At 33.1% G+C, this 18429-nt stretch overlaps 6 protein-coding genes and 1 non-coding gene across 10 annotated transcripts; 6 read left to right on the forward strand and 1 right to left on the reverse strand.

Moving 5' to 3' along the window:
* The first annotated feature begins 2881 nt into the window (after positions 1-2881).
* F20G2.6 (uncharacterized protein) lies at positions 2882-5802 on the forward strand. Of its 2 annotated transcripts, NM_001028656.5 has the most exons (5): positions 2882-3058; positions 4372-4516; positions 5034-5286; positions 5340-5424; positions 5473-5802. In NM_001028656.5, exons 1-5 carry the CDS (start codon positions 2962-2964, stop codon positions 5547-5549), a joined length of 657 nt encoding a protein of 218 aa, NP_001023827.1. In that variant the 5' UTR covers positions 2882-2961; the 3' UTR covers positions 5550-5802. The 2 variants fall into 2 exon arrangements, with proteins under 2 accessions (NP_001023827.1, NP_001370168.1); NM_001383444.2 differs by lacking the exon at positions 2882-3058 and having other exon boundaries at positions 5031-5286.
* Positions 5731-8293, reverse strand: F20G2.3 (CRAL-TRIO domain-containing protein; the record flags this gene model as incomplete). 2 transcript variants are annotated; one of them, NM_074007.8, is made up of 6 exons in its annotated part: positions 5731-5916; positions 5982-6039; positions 6452-6577; positions 6649-7278; positions 7939-8115; positions 8164-8293. In NM_074007.8, the coding sequence occupies 6 exons, from the start codon at positions 8224-8226 to the stop codon at positions 5837-5839; spliced, it is 1134 nt and encodes a 377-aa protein (NP_506408.1). The 2 variants fall into 2 exon arrangements, with proteins under 2 accessions (NP_506408.1, NP_001129893.1); NM_001136421.4 differs by lacking the exons at positions 7939-8115; positions 8164-8293 and having other exon boundaries at positions 5837-5916; positions 6649-6837.
* On the forward strand, positions 7886-7906 carry 21ur-14637. Its single transcript, NR_069916.1, has one exon.
* Positions 8294-9190: 897 nt separating the features above from the next.
* Positions 9191-11134, forward strand: nas-24 (Zinc metalloproteinase nas-24). The gene is made up of 3 exons (NM_074008.6): positions 9191-9775; positions 9823-10563; positions 10937-11134. The coding sequence occupies exons 1-3, from the start codon at positions 9474-9476 to the stop codon at positions 11082-11084; spliced, it is 1191 nt and encodes a 396-aa protein (NP_506409.2). The 5' UTR covers positions 9191-9473; the 3' UTR covers positions 11085-11134.
* Positions 11135-11313: 179 nt separating this feature from the next.
* Positions 11314-13505, forward strand: F20G2.5 (CUB-like domain-containing protein). The gene is made up of 6 exons (NM_074009.6): positions 11314-11479; positions 11525-11631; positions 12079-12735; positions 12779-12990; positions 13071-13300; positions 13354-13505. The coding sequence occupies exons 1-6, from the start codon at positions 11321-11323 to the stop codon at positions 13468-13470; spliced, it is 1482 nt and encodes a 493-aa protein (NP_506410.3). The 5' UTR covers positions 11314-11320; the 3' UTR covers positions 13471-13505.
* A 2095-nt stretch (positions 13506-15600) lies between these two features.
* On the forward strand, positions 15601-17577 carry F53C11.1 (the record flags this gene model as incomplete). Of its 2 annotated transcripts, NM_074010.7 has the most annotated exons (6): positions 15601-15767; positions 15816-15922; positions 16170-16823; positions 16885-17096; positions 17142-17371; positions 17417-17577. In NM_074010.7, the coding sequence occupies 6 exons, from the start codon at positions 15609-15611 to the stop codon at positions 17537-17539; spliced, it is 1485 nt and encodes a 494-aa protein (NP_506411.2). The 2 variants fall into 2 exon arrangements, with proteins under 2 accessions (NP_506411.2, NP_001294712.1); NM_001307783.3 differs by lacking the exons at positions 15601-15767; positions 15816-15922 and having other exon boundaries at positions 16171-16823; positions 17417-17539.
* Positions 17578-17819: 242 nt separating this feature from the next.
* spi-4 (TIL domain-containing protein) lies at positions 17820-18397 on the forward strand. Its single transcript, NM_001083276.3, has 2 exons — positions 17820-18102; positions 18247-18397. Exons 1-2 carry the CDS (start codon positions 17968-17970, stop codon positions 18352-18354), a joined length of 243 nt encoding a protein of 80 aa, NP_001076745.1. The 5' UTR covers positions 17820-17967; the 3' UTR covers positions 18355-18397.
* Positions 18398-18429: the final 32 nt, after the last annotated feature.

Here is an 18429-nt window from a genome sequence, read left to right on the forward strand (position 1 = left end):
CATGATTTGCTACATTCTGGCAACTTGGTTCAGTTTGTCAAACTATGAAATTTAATTTGATGAAAATTGGACTGTAATTCAAGAATAACTTCACTCGTGAACCAAAGAATGCACATAATTGACAATATATGTATAATCTCAAGACTATAAGGTTGAGATAAAAAATTTCTTCGAGATGATACAGTTTTTTGAATTTATCAGTTTCATCGCGCAATGCGAAATTTGAGAAAATTGATTTCTTTCAGCTTTAAAGTGGACCTAACCATACCAAAACTCAAAAAAAAACATATTTCACTTCCTTTTTAGTGATTCACGTTAGTGCTTTGATTCTTTAAGTCAAAACAATTGACCAACATTTGGTCTCTGAGAGCAGGTGTTTCTCACTTTCCCTAGACATCACTTGTTTTATATTATTCCTTCTTTTTCTTGTCCATCTGACTTTTTCAATTACTACTGGGTGGTATTTTGGTGATGATTTTTGTAATAGTCACGAGTTTCGTAACCTTACTCAAAGCTAGACTGAAACATTAGGATTTTTGTTTCCATCAAATTTTAAACCAGAAAATAAAATAATAACGAAAAATCCTTACTAGCTATCTTTTTGCTTCAAATCATTTGGAAATTGTCCAGAAGGAATATGGGACTGAAATTTTTGATAAGGAATCACCATTGCAATCAAAATGTTTTTTGTCCTATAAACTGAACTCTGGGATTTAAAAATGTCTTTATTCTGATTTGGTTAAATGTACTCAAGCTAACAAGGACGTTCGGGATTCTCAAAAAAGTTTGAAAAACAATTTTAATTGGCTTTAAAAGAGTTTTATCATACCAGCAAATGTATTTTGAAAGCTGGTAAAAGTTTCAATTTGTCTTTTCAGAGCTTTTCAAGTTTGAAATAAATTTATGGAATCAAAAATTTCACGACTCTCAAACAGATATTAGACTAAAATCTGGGTTTTAATTCTGAAAAAAACCTGAAAGCATTGCTTCTAAAACATTATCTGTTCAAACTTGTGACATGTTGTATTTTTCTAGTAACCTTTAATTGAAACTTCTCTTATTTGCAGTATATTTCACATTAATCATCCTTCTTTATATAAAAAAGATTAAAAACAAGTTTATAACATTAAATACTCTATTCTTAAGAAATGTATAGATCTATGAAATACTGAAGTAAGGTGGTGATGAATATACATCTACTTCTGGGTATATCTAATCATAGTTTTTACAATAAAATTTGCAATTTTTGCTAGTTTTTGATTGCTTTCAGTAGAACTTAGAAGGTCACATTTTTTATGTATCAGAGCCAAAAAAAATTAGTTTTGCTAATCTAATTTTCCAGTTAACATTCATAACTTTTCAAATTTATTTTTAGCCTACTACAAAAGTAGGATCTACAAATTATTAATTCTGAGATATTTAGATCATTCTCGATTCATTTCTCTTTAGCAGGTGTTTTATTTCCAAGTCAACGCATAGTAAAAAATCACGTTCTCATTGTATTTGTCATGTTCAATAAACTTCTTCTATTCAAGTCAGAGCAATACAATTGGATTTTAATTCAAGTCAAACACTTGGTTGATCAAAATTAAAAAAAAAGAAATTTTCAGTTTGCAAGTACTCACGCTCAACGTTTTAATATTGAAAGCCAATAATATATTAGGTGCTAATAATGCCTGTGTTATAAGAAAAACAACTGTGTGTAATTGAATAAATTGGGAAATTAGGCCAACTTGTGCCCAAAACAGATAGATTTGTTCCTCCTAGATTGACTCCACTTTTCATTTTCAATTCTTCCGGAATTATGTACATGATGGTTACACTGCACTCTATACTTCTGTGCTTTTGATTCATGTATTCTTTGAATTACTGGGTATATAAATTTTGTCAAAATTAACAAATGTTCAACAGTTTTAATCTAGTTGAAACTAAGTTTTTAATGAATTTCTCAAAACTGCTCCAAACTTCTTTTGATAAACCTGGAGGAGTTAATTTTTAAAAGGTCATTTTTTATGAATTGAAGTTGCCTCGTTGAAAAATATTGGAATTGCCAAACCCTCTAAAGTTCCACCAAGGTTAATTAAAAGTATGAAACATTTTATAACATTTCAGATAGTTTAAAAATTTTTAGGACTTCGTCCACTTAAGGTCTCATGGGTTCAACTTTGTGATTCTGTGAAGCCTCTGAAATCAATATTTTCTCTTTAAATGTTGTTTTCTTGAGTGGCTTCTGATCTGCCGGCATCATTTCACTCATTTCTGTAATAAATTTACTTCCTTCTTCTCCTCCATTTTCTCTTAAATATTTCCAGCGCTATTGGTCTTTCCTTCAACCAAACACAAGGCAAAAACAAGGCAAAAATGTGTGACGGTGCTAATTATGTTCCCGCGCTACGAAAACGGAATTAATATACTTGGAGAAGAAGGGGAGAGTGGAGCCAAGCGAGATAGAGAAGTAGAGCACACGCGAGCCAGTATTTGATTAGCGCCCGTGCTCACCGTGAGCCAGAACAAGGGCGTGAGCCATGAGAAAAGGAGGTTACCGTGACAACCCCAACCCAATTTTTCCATCTCCTTTTTTCCATGCGGGTTTTGGTTTTCCACGATTTTCTTCTGTTTTCTTCACAAAAATCCACACATTGGATAAGTTGTTCTTGTCTTTCAGTATCTTCCATTGTTTTCAATTAGATCATTGTCATTTGATTTCATAAATTGTATCCATTGCCATTTGTTATTGTTATCATTGTCATGACATAGAAATGATGTAATATTGAGAACAGAGTTGAATACAAAATATTTAAAAAAAAAAGAGAATAGAGACGTCATCATTTTTTGACGGATTAGAGACACACACGTATTCCATATAATTTATCATTTTTTCATGAATACCCGACCATCCAATTATGCTCTTTTACTCTATTCCTTGTTATCTTTCTTTCCAAATTTTCTAGAAGTTTTCTTATGTTTTTTTTTCAAAATGCATCCAATTCTATTCTCGAGAAAAACAACGCCAATAAAAATAAATTGAGAACGTCATCAGAAGAGCGGAACTACGCAGGTGGAGTCTTGTTTTCTGTAGGTTATACTCGGAAATTTCGTGAGGAAAATATCAGAATCGCCTGCGATCCTAGGTCTTTTTTACTTAAATGTTTTTTAGTACTTTAATTTGTTATGTTTGATAATCGAACTTTAGGTTTAGCATTTCCGTTTTTGAAAATAGATTGTACAGCCAATTAATTTCACCGCACTCTGGAGACTAACAGCACCACTATTAAGCTTTTATCTGCAATTTCTTATGAAGGAATATATTGATTAAACCTACCTAATTAGGCACGTAATTGCCTACCTGAGTGCCTACAAATCAAGCCGTGAAACATTTTAAATTCAAGACGAATTTTTAGAAAATAAAAGAAGACTAGGTGCACATGTTATGTCTAGGCAAGTTGGTATACATTTTCGTACCTATTCGGTGGACTAAGCAAAAATAGAAAGCATCATCCTGAAATCATTTAGCTAAATTCCTATTCCGTCTCGTTCCAACCTTACCTAAACAGAAGTTTAAACTACCCATCTGAAAAGCTACTGAAAATCTTTAAATTTTCTAAATCTTTCGTTTTTTCTCATGACGATGGCAGCACGAGGCCAATTCCCTTTTTCTCACAAACGTTACTTTTTTCTTTCCCGAAACTTACATTTTTCTCGTAATGCAGTTATGCAATATAACAGCGTGATTTGAAAATCAAATTTTCACATGCTCTCCAATCATTCGTCATACATGACAAATTAGAATTGATGGAGTTGAAAAATCTCCGACGTCATGCTTGCAGATGCTGATTGGAGCATATAATTGTTCAGAAAATTATAACGTTTGAGAGGGTATTTAACTTCGAAATGATAGATAATTGACACGAAAGTTCGGTTTTTTCTAAATTCATTTATATGCTTAATATCATTTCAATTTTACTTTCTTTTTTTTTGAAATCCATTCCTCGACCATGCAAATGTTATGTTGACTTATTTTTAAATATAATATTTTTTAATTAATGTTGCATCTACAACTATTTTATTTTATTCTACACATATTTTATATTATTTGAATCACCCTTCCATATTGGACGTCTTAAGATTTTGAATAGAATCGCTGAGTTAATCAAAAATTGTATGACTTTAAAACATTTCGCCAGTTGAACATTTTTTGATAAACCCGAGTTCAACAAAGCTGGACCAATGAGAGTGCAAAAAACAAGGTTTATATTATTTTGTTAATATCCGTTCATTTGTTTTTCTGAGCTGTTTCTATATATTATTTCTAATTCTCTGAAAATATCTTTTTTGTTTCTACTCTTATAGTTCAACTTGTCTAATTTTCAGACAGAAGCGTCGTTCGTGTCTGTCATAGAGAGGTTCTGGGTGATGATCAGATGGACATGTCCCGTGTTCTGGTCATTGCTCCTCTCGTCGTATTTGCCTTATTCTTTTTGACTATTCTGATGTTACGTTCATTTTTCTCGATGAGGTGAGTGACTCAATGTTTTTCACGAAGTTTGAATTTGCATAGTTCTGGTTTTGACTTTTTTTGTTGAGATGTATGTATAATTAATTGGAATCTATGTTATCAGTTGATAATAAAACAAGCTCAAAAGAACAATGCATATATGCACAGACGGAAATTAGAACATTGTTTTTCACATATTAATAATTAGTTTATTTTTATCACAGAAGGTTTTATCATCTTTTTAGAAGCCTCTTGAGAGTCGTATCTGAAAATAACAAATTGAATTCCGCAGGGAAAGTTTTGAAAAATGTATTTTGACAATCTAAAATTTTTAAAACTATATTTGTTCCGGTTCAAAAATAACAAAAAACCAATTTAAAATTTTAATCATGCGCGTAGAGGTTGATCAATTGGTGGCGCTAACTTTTTGTAAAATAAGGTCAGAAGTAGGCAAAAGTTAGCTGGTCAGACTTATTTTTATTCAAACCTTAGCTACGAGGAGAATAAACTACCAAATAATACTATCATTATTTAGCAGAGATAAACGGCGACGTGCTCGACGAGGGTGTCCACAATCAAGTATTGCTAACAATGACACAGAAATATCTTGTAATAATTTCAATTCAAATAGCTCATTTAATCGGAACAACAATTCCAATAATACATCAAATCCGAGCCCACCTAGTTATTATGCCGAAGTAATGGCTACCAATTCATCGGCACTTTATCCAGTTTATGTGCCACCTTATGCGGCGCCTTTGATGTCGTTACGAGACCCACGGCAATTTCAGGTAAGATTTTAAAGATAAGGGTTCAGGAAGATATTATAATTGTTTCATTTCAGGGTTTACCTGGATTGGCAGCACCACCGCCTTATCCTCCGCCTCCTAGCTATCATCAAATTAGTAGTTTTCCTGAATTACCGAGTGGTTGGTTGTTAAAGCAATACCCTTAAATGTTATTTTCACAATTTTCAGCTCCACACGCGGTGATAGACGTTGCGCAACAGCCAAGGATAACAAAAACGCGTCTAGAAGTTACACCAGTCGAGTGATAGATGATTTCTTCAAACTTTCTTGAATTTAATTATTCAAAAATTCTATGTAAATTCGGTATACATAATGATTTGCCATAATTATGTCTTCTTATGTTTTTTTTTGTTTAGCATTTTCGCTTTCCTTTTAATTGATCGGGTCACATGCCTTTTGCTCTTCATTACACTTTTTACATTGTATATTACAGATAACTTTATTCTTTTTTGTCACAAACTGATATCATAACATTGATAATGAAATTGTTTTTGCCTTGCCATTTCCTCTAACTTATCACCCAACTTCACCACTATTCCACCTTGGCAACATAATCAATTTTGAGCGTGTGAAACCAGGCATGTTGATTGCCAAACCACAGGCGGTAGGTTGCTGGAATAAAGAAAAATATGTGTGAGTCACGGTGTGGGAAAAAATTGCAGAAATATAACACTCACCTGATGACGGGCAAACCAGCTTGTCGATGCAAGGAACGATTGTAGGACCGGGGATTTTCTGGAAAAAACTTGTGTCAAAAAATTAGTTTTGATATGAAACTTTAACAAGAAAACTGTAAAAAATTTGGCATCAGAGCATGGAAAACAGTTATTTAATTTTCTGCCACTTCACAGTTTATTGAAAAAAAAACCATATGTAAAAAATCTTCAAATCCTTTTACGGAAAACAATCTCTCAGCTTCTTTAAGAAATTTCTAGATACAATTTTTAACAGCAAATTGCCGATTTTTTCTTTTTTTTCTCACTTTTCAGTCAGCTAAAATATTTTGAATTAGTTAAATCTTTGGGAACTTCCAAGCAACAATTTGATTGATGATTCGTTGCCAGACTGTTGCCAAAATTGGGAAACAGACTGAATGTTGCCAAAAAGTTTCAAAATGACTGATCGATTAAAAATTGAAATAACATACGCTGAAAAGAGGATAAACTCTTGTGTAGTTGCTAACATCATCTGAATTATTTGGCACAAGTGGGAGTTCATAAATGGCAAATGCAAAATGTCCATTGGAATGAATTTCCCAGGATAGCGTTTGACCCTAAAATAGAAATAATTTGTAAATTTTATGGCATTCAAAAGTTTTCATATTTTGGAATTTAATAAACTTACAGTTTTCACTTCCACCTCAACGAAGCCTGTCTTTCCAGCTGATACTGACATATGATCGGCATTCGAAGAAACTTTTCCCATATAATACTTGTCTTCAGGGAACGGCACACATTTCTCGATTGGTGCTGTAAATGGTCCATCATCTTCTTCATCATTCCAGTATGATGGGAGACAGCTTCCTTCGGCCATTTTCAGAACTTCAACTCTCCATTCACTATTCAAAATGTTACACTTGTTACGTGTTCTCTCTGGAAGTAATGGCTTGGCAATTGTCCAGATTGCGGAGATGAATGCTGGAACATTGACAAGCACAAAACTGTGCACCAACTCAACATAGTGCTCAGCCATGAATGCAGAAATAGCAGATAGTCCTCCAGTGAGAAGTGTAATCGTTCGTTTATCAAATTTGATTCCAGTCAGATCCATAATATAAATCACAGAGCATTGTTGGTTCGTCTTCTTCTCCAAATCCATTACTGCCTTAAGCATACTCTCCAAATCGTGAACTCTTGCTCTTAAAATCTCATTTGTCGGATAAGAATGAAGCATTCCCCAGTAATCATTTGATCCTGTTTGTTCGATATTCACAATGGTATTTGGAATGATTCCAGATTCGCCGGTAAGTCCAGTCTAAAATATATTTACATATAACTTAAAAATTTTGTTGATAGCTTCTCCTAAAAATTGAAAATAAAGAAAAGTTTGAAACAAAATAGAAACAAAATTTTAAACACTTGAACTAATGCATACTTTGCTTTGATTATGTTGCAATATCCTTAAATGCAACAACAAAAACTTTAAAGTTTTAAAATATGCTTTCCCGGCTCCGGTTATATTTTCAAACCATTTTTCAAATGATAATTTTGTTGCTTAGCGTTAATTGGTTCAAAAATGGGCGAGGTCTGACCCTGATTGATAGAAAACTGGTTGTGGTCTGGTACCGATTGGCCCGAAGTTCACATTAGAAATAGTTTCGTAAGATGTTTTATGTTCTATCGTCTTATGCTTTATGTTTATTTTCTGTATAGATATTTCTGAATTTTGATAGTTACAATTATTACAGATTACAATCTAATTGAAGTCAATTGTTCAACTTTTTTCGTAAGTTGGGTGAGCATAAACATGTTTTCAAATGTTCCTAAAAACATGTGTTGCGTTTTGAGAAGAAGGCACTTGACTATTTATAAAAAACATGTTCACTTTTACTACAAATTCACAATTACCAAATACTAACTAATTAAAATGCAAAACACTTGAAAAATCATTTTTCTGAAATTAAAAACAACAAACCTTCCAATGATGATGAACTGGGTGATCTCTTGGCTTATCAGCCAGCGAATCCAAGTCCCAGTCCGATTTTCGAAACAAAAGGTGGTTAATCAACTTGGGTTTGATTACATCCATCTTATAATCATGACCTTTAAGCCAACGAAGAAGGTTGAAATCAGTATCATAGTATGGAGTGAGCTGAAGATTTACATTTAGGGTTAATTTCTTCTTTTTGCTTTGGCTTACATGTTCTTTGACAGCTTCTCTCAGTTCATTGATTGCCACTCGATCGGATTCCGAAATTGACATTTTCAATAAAATGCATAAAAATATCAGAAAAAATTATGAAGAAAATCAATTGGTGACGTGAATGTTGAATTCCTCGATGTCGTTGTCCGACAGTTGTGAAGAGACGAGCGTGGAACGGAGAAGACGCAGACATTGAAAGAAGGATGCGCGTAGATTTAGGTCAGTTCGGAGGGCAAGAAGCGCTTGTAAAGGAATTTTTTTGTGTTGAAATATCCACAGCTATGGATGAATTAGCAGGAGAATAACGGATTGATTGATGTAATATTTTTTGATTGGAGAGGTTGTTTGGCGTGGTTACAAAACTTTTGTCAACTTTCAAAAAATTTACTGAAATTTTCCTCAAAATCCACAGATAATTGAATAAAAACCGATTAGTCGGTTATCAACTGAAACTGTTTAAAGTACATTTTTTCATGAAATATTGTTGTTATTGACTTCATAGTCAAGCTTAATCAAGATTTTCATATGGCGATTTCAGGGGTTCAGACTTGAGTTCCGCCGCTTAAATTTTTGTGTTGATCTAGGCCAAACATAAGCTTTCAAATGACATACGTCTTGATTCGAAGTCCAGGACTAGATTAATTTACTTTCCTTGTGAGTCTTTCAAAATTTTTTATTTAATTTAATAATTTTCCACACTGTGCGTCACCACTGTCCTTTTTCAATTGTTTTATTCTGAAATTGCTTGATTCTTAAACTATGATAAACAATCGTTTTTAACAGAAATGATAAAATAAAGTGATAAGAGACATAGCTACAAAATATATAATATATAATCATCGATTTCTGATGAGCCCATAAATACTACACTCTATTTCTTGACATACCGTATAATAAAATACAAACTATAGAAAAAATAACTTAAAAATATTTTTTTAGTTAACTTTTTTCAAACCTCTACGATACTGAAAATGTTTCAAGTTTTTTAAAAACTGTTTTTGAACGTTAGTTTTGAAATCGTTTGGAACATTATAATTTTTCAAAATATCATAAATAGTTTTCAAACTTCTGTTTTAACCATGAAAATGTCCTTTTATTTATTTTTATAATGTTTCGTTTTTGAATAACCATCATGTTCTCCAGTCCAATTTTCGCTCTGGCGATATGACAAATATTTAAGATACTGTAGTTTTATTTGAAAAATTCCCCACCGATTTGCATTTTTCCATCATTTTTTGCATAAGAATAAGGCTGAAAGCAGTATAAATAAATACGCTGCTAGTGGAAGAATCATTTAACATCTCGAGATGACTCGGGTGGTTCATATTATTGGAGCTGCTTTTCTCCTTTCTTCCTACGCATACTGTGGACTTTCTCGTTTCAATGAGCACGACATCGAAGGAGGCGACTCTTATAAACGAGTCAAAAGAGAATTTGAACGTCTTGGATCAAAATGGTTAGGTGGAACAATCAATTATTATTATGCAGACAACAACAATTCAGTGAAGGAGAAGGTTAAAAGTGCAATTGCTTACATTGCAAATCACACTTGCATCAAGTTCAACGAAGATCCAACACATTGGCAACGTTTGAAGATTTTTACTTCAGAGTAAGTTTTATCAATTTTAGTTTTTCACAGGTCATGTTATATTTTAGACTCTCTCATTGTCGGTCAACAATCGGAGCTCCAGGCACTAGGAGTGGTTCAGCTGGAGAGCTCAGTATGGAGACTGGATGGTGTGCTAATATTGGAAGTATTGTTCATGAATTCTCACATTCACTCGGAAGATATCATGAACATACTCGACCAGATCGTGATAATTCTTTGAAAGTAACATCCACTGATTACGAAGCACGACCAAGGCCATGGGGAATGACAACAATGTATGGACCATTTGAACATGGAAGTATCATGATGTATCATTCAAGCAACTATGGTGTTGGAAAAATGGAACCATACGATATGGAATACAAAAATACAATGGGGAGTAGAAGAGTGACCTTTTATGATATGTATAAAATCAACCAATACTACGGATGTGGGTGCTCCACTCAGTTGGAATGCAAAAATGGAGGATATACTTCACCATCTGATTGTTCTAGATGTAATTGCCCGAAAGGATTCTTTGGAAAACTTTGTAACGAAAGACGTCAACAAGATTCATATGAACTAAAGGCTACCTACGGTCGATGGCAGACACAGACTATCTCATTTAACTACAAGCCAGAACCAGTCTCTGATGGTTTTTATTCAACTTTTGTGTACATTACTGGTGAAGCTAACTCAACAATTGAGATTACAATGGAAGGCCTTGAAAATGTGATATGTACGGCTGGATGTACTTGGAACGGTGTTGAAATTAAGTCAAGAGAAGATTCTAGAATTACCAGCCCAGTGTGAGTTTTTTTAAAAATTAAAAGTCGAGTTTTTTCGATAGTTGTAAATAAATGTATCAAGTCGTTATAATTTTCTAAAGATTTTTGTTTTAATTTCCGAACTAATCTGACTTTTTGCGCAATTAAATGGCCTAGTTTTAATTTTTTGTAGTTTTAAGCTCCATTAAATTGACTAGGAAACACATTTTCATAACTTTCTGCGGAAAAATAATTCAAAAAAAAATCAGCACCTTTCAAATAATCTATTTAGCAGAGTTTTCAACAAAAAAAATTAAAAACAAAGAAAACCTTTAGTACATTTTTTACAGTTGTCAGTGATTACGGTTTAATTTCTAACTTTTAAAATTAGAAAAAAAAACCCGAAATGTTTCAGGATGTGCTGCAAGGATGAACCACTGTATAAGAAAGTATTCAAATCACTTCACAACCCAACCATCATTGAATTGTACTCAAAAGAAACGGCCCCGTCTACTGCTACATTCAAGTATCGCTTCATGAATGACAAAATTGTGTTCGGATAAAATTTCAAATTTCAAAAAGTTTCCAATTAATGAACTCGTCAGATTTTAATTCTCTTAATTATTTTTCTTTTCAAAGCGACTTCCGTTTTCTGCAATCGTTTTCAACAATTGTGATCAGACTTTCACCTATGATAAATTTCTGGAGTAAAACAAACAAAAAATGTGTTTCTTATCAAGAAAACTCCACCCATGTCCCTAATATAAAATGTTGAATAATCGTTTGATTGTGGTGCATCATGTTTCTTCTCAAGTACATTTATTTTCTCTCATTATCCATTATTCCCATTTGGGCTGCAGATTTAACATGTCCAGGTATGCCAATTACGACCGAATCTGGAGACTTTCCACAAGGAGGACCAACGGTGTTTCCAAAAAATTATAACTGTTATTTTCAGGTTAATTCAAAACTTGTAGTTTAAACTAATGAAAAGAGTTTTTAGTTTCAAATTCCTGATGGCCAGGTGGTCAAATTCGATGTTCAAACTAATGCAGATACTGATGCTGGAGACAAGCTTGTAATCGAAGATTCCACGGGAACAAATCATGAGTGAGTTTTATCCGAAATGGGAATTCCTCAAAAATTGAACGCATCTTTTTCATAGCACACTATCGGAGTTATAGTACATCTTATAGTTAGCGTTTTAACAAATTCTCGCAGCTTTTCAAATAACTATTGTAATTTCTTAAATTAATTTTTGTTCAGAACTGCATATGTTTCTGCATCTTCGTCACATCTTTTGACAAAGATTTGTAAACTTTCTTTTCAAGTTGCAGGGGTTTGCTATAAAGTTGTGACCCAGTAGCCATCATACATAACGTCATTTGTTTCAATCTAAATTTCCAACAAAAGTTACTGTATTTTTTGCACGGTCTCAAACTTGTTATACTTTGCAAGTGACAACAACTATCGCAAACTTTTCTCATTGGAGTTCCCCTAATTGCACCATAGATTTGATAGGGGTTTATCAATGAAACTTTCAAGATTTTGTTACAGAATGTATACTGGTGAAATTACGTACTACGCTGCCGCCAATAACGCAAATGTCAAAATTACTACTAAAACCAACAATGCTTCTTTTCATTTTTCTTGGAAGTTCATCGATGTCACTACATTCAACAAAATTCAGAATCCAAGTGGAACTATTCTCAATTTGAATCTCACCGCAAACACTTTCTATCAATTCAATTCAGAATTGAGTAACATAACATTTCACACTGCAAATCTTGATAGAACTTTTGACGTATCACTTGCCTATATTTATGTTTATGATGGACAAGACCTGAATGGAAAGTTCTTAGGACATCTTTTGCAATTTTCTGGCTCTATGAAAACTCAATCCACAACTGGAAAATCATTGGTTCTTGTCAATTTTTATGGATCCAACTCAAGATCTTATGGTATTGCAAATGACTATTCATCTGTATTTTCATACAACACATACGAATTGATTGTTGCTTCAAGTGGCATTAATTATTATTCCAATTATGTAGTTCCAACTGGAAAAGAGTCTGCATTCACTTATTTTTGTGTGGACTCAATGGAAACTTATATCATCGATTTGAATATTGTGGACCAAAACGTTGTCGGACAATCGATTAGTTTTAAACCACTCACACCAACACAATTTCAATCAAACTTATTGATTTACAAGTAAGCGTTCTAAATTCAACTTTTTCCATCTACATTTTTTTAGACACGGAGATCCAATTGCTCAAAGTTTGCCACAACAAATACCAACAAATACCTTCACTGTGATAATGAGCCAGTCCACGTTCAACTTTTTGCTCTCTTCTGGCCCGTCGAGCATTTGGAATCTTGCTCCTCCAGGAAGAAGAGGATGGATAATATCTCCATCGCTCTGGAATCCTACGACTACTGCTACGGTTCCCTATACATCTAATTTCAGTACGTAGTTTGAATTTTCAACTTTCCAATTCAATCATTTAAAAAATCAATGAGCAAAACTTAATAGGAGCGTTTTTCAGCGTCTGTGGAAAAAATTAAATTCATTTTCAACCTGATATCCGTGGTAATTGTGGATGAAGGAGCAGAAATGAAAATTACTATGGGATCGCCGGGAATTCCACCAAATGTTGTTGAATTTAATCAAACTGCAGTTAATACTGGTTCAAGATCTGTATATGGAACGTACATGTCCACAGAATTTACCGGAAGCACGGATATTTCATCATTTCTTCTGAATTTTGAAATAGTGGTTAGTTTAAAATTACATAGTTTGCGGTTGAAAACTAAATTCTCACGATTTAGGGTAATCCGGCAACAGCAACTACTGCTCAACTGGAGACAACAACAAAAACGGCTAATTTGTTTATTAATATTCCACTTGTTTTATTTATTTTTGTGAGACTTTTATTAGCTTTATAACAACAGCATTCAAATAAATAATTTGTTTTGTGAAACATATATGGCAGTCATGACTAGATCAGAAAGGAGAACTACAGTGGTGGCCAAAAGTATATGCGTTTTGGTTTTTTTTTCGAATTGTTCATAATTTTCAAATGAGTATAACTCACAAACTAGGCACTTTAGAAAGAAAAGTTTAACTGCTAAACTGTTGTTTAGAATCTTGTCTACATGTTAAAACATGAACCAACATTTCAAAAAATTCAGGTCAAGAGATACAGCGGGAGACATCTCGCGAGTTCATTTTTGGCTATTTCTTTTGAAACGCATGTAGCTCGAGAAGAAAAAGTTTTCATGAAAAAATTTTTAGTAATAAAATAATCTGCAAATATTTCTCTATTACATGTAATTAGTAATTTTTCAATCAAGCAACCAGTAGAATAGAGCTGTAAGTTTAAACACGCGGAGTACCAGCACTCGTCGGGAACAATTTCTAAAAGTGGTGGGTAAATTTTTCTAATACTTGCTTTTCAGTTGAAATGCAAATAAAATTCAGTTATAAAATTAGTTATTCAAAATATATGCACGAAAATATATTTTTGAAAAACATGACCTGGTGTTTTAACAGTGGGTTTTGCTTTGCTTTGTGCTTTGACAGTGCTTTGAGATGCCCGTATTTAAACTTACAGCTCTATTCTACAGGATGTTTGATTGAAAAACGATTAATTGCATGTGATAGAGAAATATTTGCAAATTATTTTATTGCTAAAACTTTTGTCATGAAAACTTTTTCTTCTCGAGTTACATGCGTTTCAAAAGAAATAGCAAAAAATGAACTCGCGAGATGTCTCCCGCTGTATCTCTTGACCTGAATTTTTTGAAATGTTGGTTCATGTTTTAACATGTAGACAAGATTCTAAACAACAGTTTAGCAGTTAAACTTTTCTTTCTAAAGTGCCTAGTTTGTGAGTTATACTCATTTGAAAATTATGAACAATTCGAAAAAAAAACCAAAACGCATATACTTTTGGCCACCACTGTAGTTCTCCTTTCTGATCTAGTCATGACTGCCATATATGTTTCACAAAACAAATTATTTATTTGAATGCTGTTGTTATAAAGCTAATAAAAGTCTCACAAAAATAAATAAAACAAGTGGAATATTAATAAACAAATTAGCCGTTTTTGTTGTTGTCTCCAGTTGAGCAGTAGTTGCTGTTGCCGGATTACCCTAAATCGTGAGAATTTAGTTTTCAACCGCGAACTATGTAATTTTAAACTAACCACTATTTCAAAATTCAGAAGAAATGATGAAATATCCGTGCTTCCGGTAAATTCTGTGGACATGTACGTTCCATATACAGATCTCCTTCTCGAGCTACATGCGTTTCAAAAGAAGTAGCCAAAAATGAACTCGCGAGATGTCTCCCACTGTATCTCTTGACCTGAATTTTTTTTAATGTTGGAGCATGTTTTAACATGTAGACAAGATTCTAAACAACAGTATAGCAGTTGAACTTTTCTTTCTAAAATGCTTAGTTTGTGAGTTATACTCATTTGAAAGTTATGAAAAATTCGCAAAAAACCAAAAACGCATATAATTTTGGCCACCACTGTACATTGAAATTGACAATAATGTTTAAATCAGAACCATGTTATCAAAATACGAAATAGTTATCACAAGTTTACCTGGCGAACGGTTGCAACTTTTTAGCAAATGATTTATTTAATTAATCCGATAAATTTTTGACACATTTTAGAAAATTTTACAAGTTTCTCGCATGCTTGCAATTTTCGGAAAACGATAGCAATTTTAGGCTACTTTTGAAGTTTTTTGCAACTTTGGTAGATTCTTGTAAATCCTAGAATGCTTCTATAATTTCAGAATTTTTTTCCATTTTTTGTAAAATAATTTGTAAGATTTTGGAGATTCATTTAACAGGTTTTTAAAAGTTGTCAATTGTTGCAGCATTTTCTAAAATTTCACAACATTTTCTAGCTACAGTCACCAATGCCCACTTCGCCTTTAATCGGTTCTTGGGATTGTTTCATTCTAAAAATGCACAAAGCAAATAAAGCGTCATTTTTTTCTTATCAAAAACGAATAATCGACTGTCTCGTTCTTATAAAGAAATGAATAATCATTTCAGGATGACAAAATGATTTCCTTCGTTCTATTCTCTATTCTTTTCATCGCACCCAGTTTTGCAGATGACTTAACATGTCCCAACTCACCTATAACAAGTAACGTTCCATCAGGGCATTTTCCATTAAATGGTTTAGCAAAGTTTCCTGCAAATTATGATTGCTCCGTTGAGGTAAACTGAAAAACACTTCAAGATGTTAATAATTTATTCAAATTTTAGTTTGAAATTCCCGATGGCCAAGTTATCAAGTTTATTGTTCAAACAGATGCATTATTTGAGAATCTGGACAGTTTTGTCATTCGGGATTCCAGATCTACACTTTATAAGTGAGTCTAGTATTGAAAAAAAAACATCTGAAATTTGCTCCCATTATTTACTTTACACTACCAAAAATGAATTTGAATTTTTTGTTTGATAGTAAAAAATTTCTATTTTCGCCATGCAATGAATGTGAAATAAGAAAGTTCAGAGTTTCAGGAGTTCAAAGTAAAAATGTATAGAAAGTAGTGCACAAATAGTGCTGCCGTATACAATTGCATACTCAAGAGTTGACAAAACACATTTGTTTTTCAGAATGGATGTTGGAGAATCAGTTTTCTTTGCAGCGGCCAACAACTCAAAAGTATATATTTCCACAAACTCGGGCAAAGCTAGTTTCTATTTTTCCTGGCAATATATTGATGTTTCGAAGTTCACTCGCATTCAAAATCCAACTGGAACAGTGTTAAATTTGAATCTAACTGCCAATAGTTTCTATCAGTTTGTTTCATCAGCTGATCAAGTTGCATTCCATACTTCTGCATTGGGAATTCTTTCAGACAGTTCTATTTGGAAGATTTACGTGTATGATGGGGAAGATTTGAATGCAAAATTCATGGGGAATCTGAAGCAATTTACAAATATTGGTAGCTCGTCTACCCGGAAATCGTTGTCACTTGTGAACTTTTACGAAACTCCTTCACAATCATACGGCATTGCTAATGACTATTCAATTGTCTCTAGATACAAGGACTACTCATTAAGGATATTATCAAGTGGATCTGACTTTTTCGAGCGTTTCTTCGTCCCGGATGGAGTTAAATCTGCTGTCACATTTTTCTGCCCTGATTCAATGGAAACGTATATCACTGGTCTTACTATCGTCAAACAAAATTTTCCTGGCGAAAAATTTGTCAGTTTCACTCCACTCACACCGACACACGCTTACTCAAATGTTTTAGCTTACAGGTGAGTTGAAGAATTTTGAAAATTTAGTTTTTATGAAATTAGTTTCTAATAATAATTTTAGTGTGGGCGACCCAATATATCGAAGCTTGCCACAACAGATTTTATCAGATACATTTACAATGGTTGCATATCAATCAGCTGTTTCCTTATCACTAACTTGTGGACCTTATCCAAACTGGGGTTATGTCTTTCCTGGAAGAAGAGGGTATATCATTTCTCCGTCGATCTGGAATCCTACCACCCTGAAAACTCCTTCATATTCTACTAATTTCAGTGAGTTGGCAAAGAAAAATATGATTTTTTGAAAAACAATTTCAGCTTCTTCTGAGACTGTACGTTTCAATATAAACCTTCCCGATGTAGTGATTGGTGATCCCGGAGCTAAGATCAGAGTCGAATTCGGAGCTCCTGGCAAAACTCCAGTTGGAGTAGAGTTTAATGAAACTACGTCAGGTGCGGGTGCTAGATCTGCAAATGCAACATATATGTCTGTTACATTCGATGGAACGACTGTGAAATCATCGTTCTCATTTGTTTTTAACGTAGAGGTATATTCAGTTAATTTAGTGGATTATGATATAACTGAAATTCAGAGTTTGTTTCCGAGTACGTCTACAACAACGGACACTCCATTTGAAACAACAACAAAATCTTCAGCAATTATTTTTAAATGTTCAATGGTTTTCATTATCCTTGTTAAATTTTTAAATTTTTAATTACGATTTTCGTGTTAAATAAATGATTTCCGTTCAATTTGTGTTCTTGGATTATGTTTTATTTTAATGCATGCTATCGCTTTTTCCAATTCCTTTAGAAAAACTATCGCCTATGGACGGGTACTAAATTTCATTCCGTTCAAAACTTGAAAGAATAAATAAAATTAATAATTTCATTAAACTTTTGAATGAGTTTAATATTATTCAACCGAATTTTTGTTTATTTGAAATTCAATACAAAGTTCTGTGTTGGGAATCAGAAATCACACCAATCTCGTTTATTGACAAAAAGAAAGTTCAAATGCCCGACCACGTTTGACAAACAAATCCCATCCATCAATCACCGAGGAATAGCCCTCTCGAAAACAATTCTCATTGAGAACATTTCAACACACAACTGGGATATTTGTTTCCCATTACATTTCAAAATGAAATACTTTCTATTTTCCCTTCTTGTCCTGGCTACATTGAGCTTTGCATTGGCTAAAAATCAATGTGGAGAAAATGAGATATTCAATGATTGTGGATCCCCGTGCGATCGAACTTGTGAGAACCCAAATCCGGTAAGATTTAAGCATTTTTTTATTATGATAGGAGGGGGTTAATATTAATTTTAATTTTTGAAAACAAAATGTGAAACAAAAAATTCAGAAGTAAGAAAAGTTGTATGAAATCTAACTTTTTAAAATTTCACTGACTAATTTCAGATGTGCATACAAATGTGCAAAGCGAGATGTGAGTGCAAGCAAGGATTTGTTGTTGATTCAAATACCAAAAAATGTATCGATCTGAAAAAATGCCCGAAATCTGCCTAATTTTGTTCTGAAGTATTTATCAATGAATAATCTCAATTACTGTAAATGTTATTACATATGTTGAATGCTTTTCCA

This window comes from Caenorhabditis elegans, chromosome V (assembly GCF_000002985.6).
Source record: "Caenorhabditis elegans chromosome V".
Classification (NCBI taxonomy): domain Eukaryota; kingdom Metazoa; phylum Nematoda; class Chromadorea; order Rhabditida; family Rhabditidae; genus Caenorhabditis; species Caenorhabditis elegans.